General features: G+C 34.8%; 1 protein-coding gene across 4 annotated transcripts; it reads right to left on the bottom strand.

The window, feature by feature from the left end:
• On the bottom strand, positions 1-8,951 carry LOC131150496 (uncharacterized). 4 transcript variants are annotated; one of them, XM_058101234.1, is made up of 7 exons: positions 8,770-8,805; positions 8,415-8,436; positions 8,056-8,149; positions 7,795-7,961; positions 4,265-4,464; positions 2,403-2,502; positions 1-438 (listed from the first exon to the last, which is right to left on the bottom strand). In XM_058101234.1, exons 5-7 carry the CDS (start codon positions 4,442-4,444, stop codon positions 182-184), a joined length of 537 nt encoding a protein of 178 aa, XP_057957217.1. In that variant the 5' UTR covers positions 4,445-4,464; positions 7,795-7,961; positions 8,056-8,149; positions 8,415-8,436; positions 8,770-8,805; the 3' UTR covers positions 1-181. The 4 variants fall into 4 exon arrangements, with proteins under 4 accessions (XP_057957217.1, XP_057957219.1, XP_057957216.1 ...); XM_058101236.1 differs by lacking the exon at positions 8,415-8,436 and having other exon boundaries at positions 8,770-8,887; XM_058101233.1 differs by lacking the exon at positions 8,415-8,436 and having other exon boundaries at positions 8,723-8,805.
• Between the last annotated feature and the right edge of the window lie 786 nt (positions 8,952-9,737).

Genomic DNA, 9,737 nt, shown 5'->3' with positions numbered 1-9,737 from the left:
TTGATTAAAATCAGATACGACAATTTCATAACATTTTTCAAACAAGAATTCTGATGAAGCCAACCACATTCTTTACTGGCCTCATTTGTCCCTGTGAATCCAAACTGAATCTCAAAAAACAAAACTATAAGCAAAAACAGAACAATTCCTTATAAATAAATAAATAAAACACTAGACTATATCAATCATCAGAGAAACCCAAGAACCTGTTCATGATCCTAGCAACAGGGGTGGCGTCGGCAGGAGGGTAGGGAAGGAGTGACTCCAAATTCATCTCTTTAATAATATTGTAGAGAGTTTGAGGGAAACCACAAAGCAAATATTTCCTCTCAGCTAATTCCTCTGCCAGCTCACTTTGATGATTGTCCATAAGATCTTCATTCACCACAACGATCAGAGGTTTACCGAGTCGCAGTGTCTCAAATATGCTCCCAGACCCTGGGACCAAAATCAAAGCCATTCAGTTAAGTCCATGACCCTAATAATAACATGAATCGCATCTCAAGTCACAGAGGTAGGTATCTGGTCATGGCATATTACTTCAGATCAGCTACTATTTGGGGAGGAAATGCATGAATGCATGCAGTCAATAAGTTTGAACTATAACTAGTTATACATGTATTCATGCAGTCAAGTGACAGTAACAAGAGAAGACAAAAGATTACAATGACAAGGAAGAGACACCAATAGCATGGGGCACAATATAGGATGATTTTGGAGCTTGAACTAAGAATTCGCAGCAGCAGCAAAATTTCTAGAGATCATTAGCATGATTAGCAATTTCAGTAATAATTCAAGAACAGTTAAGGAAATTTTGGATCATATTCATAAACATCAACATCATAGTAAATGCTTTATTTCTTATGACAATCCCACTATTGTCCCTGTTAAGAATTATTCAGTATAGGGCATAAAACCAATCTCAGCTTTAGTCAGATGAAAGGGAAAAAACTGAGTTATTTCTGAAAAAATTGAAGAACATATTGCATCTCCAGAAAACAAAGTTTTCGATTTTATGTGGGATTCCAAGAGCTATAAAATTTTTTTACTCATAAATTGGTTTTTTTTTTCCTTTATTTATTGCTTAATGGCCCTTGAAGACACAAAATATAACTACAGGTTAGGGCTTTCATGTAATCCAAAAAGCACGGAGGATACAATAGCCCAATGACTCTCTATCTAAGGAGAAACTGCTCAATGATGACAACAAAATTCAATGTGTGAAAAATACATGGACAAAAAACTCGCATCAAGTTTGATTATGTTCCCAAAATAGAAGCATGTGTAAAAATAACTAATTGAACGCATCATCATTTTTCCCCTTGGATCAAATACATTTCACCATCATACCACACAGATATTGCCATTAAATTCTTCATACTAAGTCCTAAGCAATTTAATGCTACAACTATTAAACATTTATAAGTCCAACATTTAAAAAGCAACGACAATTTAAAGTTACCACTATTAGCATTTAAGCTTACTCCATGAATAGTTGTGTACCATTGTGGCATAACTAAACCTAAATGGGGGCCCTGACTCCTGAGGGACAATAAAGGCTACATGTTGCCGCATTATATATTAATGGTTTTCTATGGGACTCACATATGGCTCCCACAAAATATATCATTGCATGCCATAGGAAAATTTATTTTAGCTTTTCTTCATTGAAAAAAAAATGCGCACACAAGTAATCCAGCCCAACTGAATTTTGGGTATTACAGCACTGTGGCAGCAAGTTGTCAGATATTACAATATTGTGGCAGCAGGATGTCACAAGAATATAAAATCAAAAAAATGGACTTTTCTATTGTCCTACAACAAAACAAAAAAGTAGTTAGACACACAAATGCATTATAGCCAACTGTTTCCCTATTGAAGGTGCAATGAAAACTGGAAACTGGAAAGACAAATAATACCAAATAGCTCCATGGTAATCACAATTAGTACAAAATTACAACATCTTTAGACACATAAGCAACCATGCAGACAAGTTCTCATGCTACGGTTTTAATTTTTTGAATTCATGGAACACATTTATCTTCTAAGTAGTCATCACTGAAACTATGACCTTATGTCTATCACTCTGGCCAGAGTTTAAAAACAGTTTGAGCATGTTTCAAATTGATCCTGTTGCACTTTTGCATTTAGATTATGATAAAAAATCAAAGGTACTTGTTTTATCTTAAAATGAGAAGTAAGACTGAATGATATTCCACCACTCTATGCTCTATAGGGCCCCGATGCAGGATGCAGTAACAAAAGAGTGATTCTAACATGTCAAAAATGCAACATTGTTTAACATACACAATGAAAAACAGTCCCAAGTGTAAATGTACGAGTGCAGGACAGGAAACTGTGTCTGTGTGTGCGCACCAAGACTCACAGTATGCTCTATTTACCTGCATGACTGATCACAAGAGATGCTGATCTTAAATAGTCTGCTATGCTTGATGAAAAGGTAAAGCATTCTACAACCAGGGACCCATCTTCTCCTTCACACTACAAAAAAGAAAAATCTATTTAAGCACTATAGTTAACACAATGTCATTTAGATGAAAAATAAACTTAATTTATGAAATATAATAGTTAGGAATAAAATCATAAACCTAGAAACACCCTCGGAATAACGGAGATCAAATTTGTTTCAAACCAAAAGTTATTTTTATAAAGTTGAATTTAAATTAATAATTTACTTAATCATTAAATTATGGATACATAGGAACTATGTACATTGGTGCCATGTTTCAGAACTATTGAATTCTACTAACGAGCTGCTTATATATTGCTCAAGAGGCAAATAATTAAAGTAAAATACAAATAAAATTTGATACAACTGAAATAATTAAACTTACAAGCAGTGCACATATACAAACACTTGCAAACTCTAGGCCATATAACAATCAAATAACTCAAATTTAGTATAAGTACTTCCTTATATACTTCATTATATAATTTAAATTGTATCATTATTTTGTAAATTAAAAGTATGACTTGCAGGTTGAAGCAAGTCCTTATTTGATTCAGCTCACAAGGCCATTGATCTTATTGTGAAGGTAGGAGGGGATTCATAATTTTCTTTTACCCATTATGTATTAAATGCTTTAATTATATGAGAAAGCCAATACATAGAGATACTCATCCTTGTATTTTTTCTCCTTCAGAAGAAGGAAAATACTAGCATATGGGAAGATGCCAAGAGGCATCTTCAACAGCATGGAAGTATCTCTCTCTCTCTTGGGCGCAGAAGCTCTCTTCTCATGTATAATCAAAGGCCTCCACCAATGAAGTTGAAAACACCTAGAATAAGAAGACCCATTTTCCCAAATATAAACAGTTTAGATCCATCTCTTCTTCAAGGCTTGGGAAGATAATTCTGCACTGCCTAAAATTCCTTGTTTACTCTGTCCGTAAAAGCCAAAAAGCCACATGGGGGCAAAACTCCAAATATTTTCCTTTGATACTGTTAACAGGAAGAGGTGTACCTACAAATTAGGAATGGGGACAGTTTATAAGGGCAAGGCAGAAGACAAATTGTTCCTGAAATAGCACGATGAATTTAGCTTTGTTCTTGCTTAGAAAGAATTATATTGAGTGAGGAATGAATGCATACTCACTGAATGATCTAACAATCTACCTGGGGGAAAAGCTAAAAAATGAATTAAATGCAGTGTGTTGAAACCAGGTTAAGTGTAGAGAGAGAAACCTGCTCCTAAACAAGATGTGTTCCATGCATCATGTGACCATTAAAATTTGTGCAATATGCAAGGAACAACAGGAGGACTAGAAGGACTTGAACTTTCAAGTTTAAACTGGTGGAGATCTGTGGGGTTTCTCCCATAGATTGCTTAGCAGGATCGGTTTGCTTAACTTTTGGATGAAATTCCATAACATTTTAAAAACTTCAAAGCAATTTCACCATTCACCCTCCTGGGCTTTTGAGTTTTCTTCAATCATCAATAGATTAAAGGTCTGTAGAAGAAGGACAAACAGGCTGGTGGTCACCCTACAAAAAGGATAGTTCTCAGTCAAAATGAATGTTTGAAATTAATTTACTTAAAAAAGCAACATTACACCTCCCAGATTTTTCTTGATGGGGCACCATTTAAGCCCAAATTTAACGAAAAGAAAGTCAGGCAACGTTACAATAATTTTCTCTACATTTCTTCGCATTTTCTATTTAGTTTAAATATTCAAATTTATTATAAACAAGACCAGTAAACATAAAAATGAGAGGCCTACATGAAAAGATGTTAGAAATCACCTTCGTAGGGATATAAGCACCACGACCTAATTGAATGACAAGATGAGTGTACCCTTTCCTAGACAATTCCTTTTTAACGGCAGGAGTGTCAACCACTCTAACTAGAGCATCAAAGCAAGTGGTTCCTACAGTCACAAAAACTGTTCTCCCTGGCTTTACAGCGTCATCAGTATCTCCCATTTATCTGTTCGCTTACCACACTTCACAGTTACAGAAAGAAATGTCAGAATAACATATGAAACTGGAATAAAGCAATTTAAGAAGAAAATGAACCATCAAAAAAGAAAAAGAGTCAGTCATTATAATTGCAAATGCCTAAATCAAGCTATAAATGTCATAAGAGCTCAATAATTGGGAAGTATCATCCCATACGGTTCGGGAACTTTTTCTCAAATAGTAATGGAACACTGAAAGGAAGTTAAAAGCCCAATAAAGATTAAATCATCCAGGAAGCAATTTTCTATACAGAATAAAATTTGAGCAGAAAAAAAATGCCCTACACAATTGACTCTAACTTGGAAACAAAATAGCACTTATAATTGGATGCAAAATAAAAATCAGAAGAGTTAATACAAATATTAGATATCATATCACAGTGATCCCATAAAGGTCAGCCTTCAAGATTTTTCCCTTTTTCTTCCCTTTTTTCTTTTCTTTTTGACAGCAGGTTCATAGCAAGGAGAATATAGCAGAAATCTAGGACACTAGCCAACTCAGATCAATCTTTTTAATTACAGGTTTTCTTTCCCTCTAGGCATGTGGACAAAAAATCTAAGCTCCAAAGGAGAGAAGAATGCAAGAAAGAAGAAATCAAAACACAGGGAAACAGAGAGAATGAGAAGAAGAAGAAGAAGAAGAAGAAGAAGAAGACAAAGGAAGAAGAAGAAGAAGAAGAAGAAGACAAAGGAAGAAGAAGCTGAGTCCCAAAAGAAAGAAAGAAAAAAGCATGAAAGAAGAGGGAATGCAGAACCTAGGCCATGAGAGAGAAAGAGACTCTGTCGAGTTGCGATGGAGTTCGAAGCAGGTGATCATCCGCAAGTGGTGATGGAGGGAGATGGGCATTAATGTGATGTGATGTGATAAAGTGGGGCCTTCTCGCAAATTTGGAATCATCTTTTATCTTTTATTTCTCTCTGACAAACTGTTAGTAATTATATATGAGTGTTTTTATTTTCCCGCTGTGTGACAGGAAGAAAAGAAAATATAGAGAAAACATAAACTCCAAAAAAAACAAAAAAAAAAAAACAAAGGAAACCAGACAAACACAACAAACAGATCACACATTTTATCTATAGAAATGGACCACGGGAAAATAACACAAAAGGAACGAAAATCAAGACAGACCCATGGGCTTCATTACAACTTAACCAGCCAGTAAAGGGACAAAGAAAGCAGTCTGCTATAGTCCAAACGACCCAAAGTGCAAATAATATGATGGGGAGAAGCACTAAAATATTTTTAATCTGGATGTGTAGCTGAGAAGGTACTGGAGAAGCAGTAGAACACCCTGTTGTACTAAATTGAGTACAAGTGCCCCCCCCCCCCCGGCGGCCCCCAAAAAAAAAATTGGATATATTACAAAAGTTGTGTTGGGAGACTTCAAAGATAAACATATAAGACCAAAAACACAGCCACATTAGCCTTCACCAAGTCAAGATACAGGCCCTAGGTAACTGCAGCATGGCCTTTAAAAAATGATGATTGAACTCATAGGATATATACACACACAGAAACGGAGGAGAGGGAGGAGGGTGGTAGACAGAGATAACAGTAGGTCTAATCTATGGATATATAAAACAAAAGGACAAAGGATTCAACTGACTGGTAATTTTAATAGCTACATGCTACAGATCATACTGCCTTAAGAAGTTAAGACGAATGCTATGATGAAAATAGCAGGAATATGATATTTTATGTATATGACACTAACAATATTATAGCAGAAAGATTTGATATATAGACTATGGAGGAAGGGCTTTGAGCAGCACATACCACTTTTCTCATCCTAAGGGCTCTAATCTTGGAAACTTGATGTGGCTATAACCTTTGAAAGCCTTACATGTTGGAAATATCCCTCCCACCCAAAACATAATTTTAGAAAAAAATTTATTTTATTTTTTGAGGTAAAAAGAAAAACCAACAAGGGGAACTGGTGTTAAAGCTGTAGTTAGTCATACACCTAGAGCATTGTATCAGCCAACTAGCATTTTAATCTCCTTCTCCCTATTGTAATTGTAGATGTACTTAAATATTTTTGCTGAAAACATGAGAAGCATCAAATACAGGGTACATGAAGAAGGTGGAACAAAACCTAGAGAATAGGCAATTTCACAATATAACTCTAAAGTCTGATGTGTTGGTTTGATATTACATATATATATATATATGCCTATAAGATGATCATTTTATGTATAAGCAGGCAGAAATAAAAGATAACTCAACAGTTTTTTGAATCCTAGTAATGGCTTCATCTCCTGAACTCCAATTACAAATGCCCTTTTACATAAACAAGCAGGATTCAGAAGTTTTCACCAACAATCAGACATGTACTTGATTAGATTCAAATCTCAACTAACTCCACGAATATATAAATAACTACCTTGTGCTGAAAAGAATCCCATATGTTTGCATGCTCTTACTGAATTTACAAGAACCCCTTAGAATGTATATTGGCTGCAGCATCTTTCTGAACAAAGTGCCAGCTACTTTTTACTTTTTTAGGTTATATCATCATTTTAATTCATATTTCCCGCGCATGTTTCGGAGAAGATGGCAAGGAAGGCGAGACTGTTGGAGTTTCAGACATAGCAGATTTTAACCTATTCGAGCTTTTCTTCTTTAATGTGTAAATAGTTAAGTTATCATCAACATTTGTCATAAGCTTGGGTTTTTGGTTGGTTGATGATATAAAGACGTAATTTTTGGAATCAGATTTCCCAGTACTAACCAAATAGGATGTGCAGCTTTAATGTTCTAACTTTTTTTTTAATTCCTTCTTGTTGTTTAAATCAATAAATGATCGGTAAGAATCAAACAAAACATCCATACCATTCTCTCCTTTCTGATAAGTTCAAACTATCCGAATCTTTTTCCCTAGTATGAACAGAAAACTGAATGGGTTGGACTGGTATTCAAAAAAAGGAAGGCTCCACTCTTGATGGGGTTACCCTTTTTGCCCTACAGGGCAAGGGATGATCACAGAGAGACAGACTCTTTCTTGAATAAACAGCTTCATATAAAAAGTGATTTAGGTAAATATAAAATAATAACTTAAACTTATTAGAAAGAAAATAAATTCTAAAAGCATAAAATAAGAATCAGAAGGGAGTTTCAATCGGAAATCAACTATGAGTAACACAAACGAAAGCCTAATTAAAGCCTAAACTGGACTTGAAGTATCTAAAAGCCTAACTATAAATCAAACCCTAACTGGAATGATTTAACCAAATTAGACCACAAATCAAAATCCAAAAAGCAAGGACCACCCCTAAATCAGAAATAATAAGCTTAAAAAACACTCCAGAACATACCAGAGAACAGAGATGGAGGAGAAGCCAAGGTTATAGGAGATTGCGTTGCAGTGCAACAGAAAGTGAAGACTTGATTATTGCACCCTTGCGAATAGTTTATCAATTGTGCTTCCAACTTAGAAGAGACCGAGAGGAAAAGCTAGCTTCAGAGCTAGGGCTGGCAGTATCTGTTGATGTGGACGGGAGAAAGGAGATGAGCAGTGTAAAGAAACAAACAAATTGTATATTCCAGAATGATCGAAAAGAGTCAGGTAAATGTACCGTATAGGCATACAAAAGCAAACTATCTATCATCATCACTCCAAGATTAAGAGCATCCAGTTCCACAATTTAGAAATCAAAATAACCCAATGAACTGATGTGAAGAAGAAATTAGCAATAAATTAATTAATTAATTAATTTAGAATAACAAAGAACCTGCCAAAATCAAGATTTATGAAACTTAAATATCAAATCGTCCAAGTATAGAAGCATTGCAGGCCATGATTCCCGAAATGGAAAATCTAATGAATAAATATAAAAAAGAAAGAAGTGACCAGTTTGATCTCATGTGTAGGCAGTGAGTCAGAATAGAAGCATAAGTTCCAACAACACGTAATTAGTTAAAATTGAAGCACCACCTTCCAACGACACTAAATCAACCTGCCACAGACCCACAGCTCATGAATCCCACATACCAAATGAAGAAATCCCAAAAACCAACGAATTTAGAGAATCAACAGAGAAACTAAAATTGAAGCAATTAGCTTTTAATTAAGCAAACCAAGCAACAATCGAGACACGCATCTTGAATTCCATAAACCACAGGTAAAAACATCAGCAATCAATGAACGCAAAGAAGAAATCCCCAGCACATGAATGCGGATCACGGCGAAGATGGCAGGTGGGGAGAAAAACAAATAGGGAAGAACAGGCAGTAAGAACCGACGTCGAAGAACCGCGTAGTGAGTCCGGAAGGGGAGAATTTGAACTCACCTTCCACAGAGCAGAGGGCGTAGGAAGCAATCAAGCAAAGCGAAGAGTGAATGATACTGAAATAAAAAATTATACGTTTCTACGCGTATACGCATCAACAATTAGATTATATCATTATAACACAAGATGGTAGCATCTTCCACATATTTGTACTATGGAGCTGGCAGTTTAACTTAGTGACTATTATTTTGTAGTGATTTCCCTTAATTTTGTAGGCACTATAATTTTTCACATATTATTCACTGTAGTCACTATTATTTTTCCACGTACTATCAGTCACATTTTTCATTATTGAGATTGTCATTGTCTATGTTGAGGCATCTTTAGAGAACATGTTGACACCAATAATTTTCAAACAATTTATTATTTTTATGTAATAATAGTAATTGGGTAATCTACCGACACATATGTAAATAAAATGTTAGTGACATACTCATCCTCGAACTATTGGCTAAATTCATACAATACTAAAATTTGGGAATAAATTTAAATTCATACAATAATTCATAATTCCATCTAAAATCATCAATTGAGAATGTTGATATAAATAAAAACGAAATCATTTTGAAAGTTTACTATTGATGATGAGGCAAATTAAAGTTTAAATATGAGCATATATGACAAATTATAATTTGGAACTTTGAATACAATTTATCTTTCGTTTTTCAATATTTTAATTATGTAACTTCAAATTAACTTTATCTTTAAAAAAAAATCCATAAATTAACATTCTACTTTTGTTGTAACGACCCGAATAATAATGGTATTTAAATAATAAAGAGGAAGGGGAAATAGAAATAGTAACAGAAGGAGGAAGTCAATTTCGTCGACGAACACAGGGGATTCGTCGACGAGGGTATAAGAGGATCTCATCGACGAAAACAAGATTCATCAACGAGAAGATACCTAGAGAGGGTTTTAGGGAAGTCTGAAATTCATCGACGAAGGTGCAGGTTCATCAACGAACT

The sequence above is a fragment of the Malania oleifera genome, chromosome 3 (assembly GCF_029873635.1).
Source record: "Malania oleifera isolate guangnan ecotype guangnan chromosome 3, ASM2987363v1, whole genome shotgun sequence".
NCBI classification, from domain to species: Eukaryota; Viridiplantae; Streptophyta; class Magnoliopsida; order Santalales; family Ximeniaceae; genus Malania; species Malania oleifera.
The sequence above is the reverse complement of the archived record's forward strand: the minus strand, read 5'-3'. Positions and strand labels throughout refer to the sequence as shown.

Bases quoted from the DNA above. Each gene is read 5' to 3' on its own strand.
- LOC131150496 (XM_058101235.1), bottom strand. From the start codon at position 4,444: ATGGGAGATACTGATGACGCTGTAAAGCCAGGGAGAACAGTTTTTGTG. The intron at 2,503-4,264 runs GTGATTTCTAAC...TCTTTTTTGTAG, and splicing joins GTGCTTATATCCCTACGAAG to TGTGAAGGAGAAGATGGGTC. The intron at 439-2,402 runs GTAAATAGAGCA...TTTTGGTCCCAG, and splicing joins TCTTGTGATCAGTCATGCAG to GGTCTGGGAGCATATTTGAG.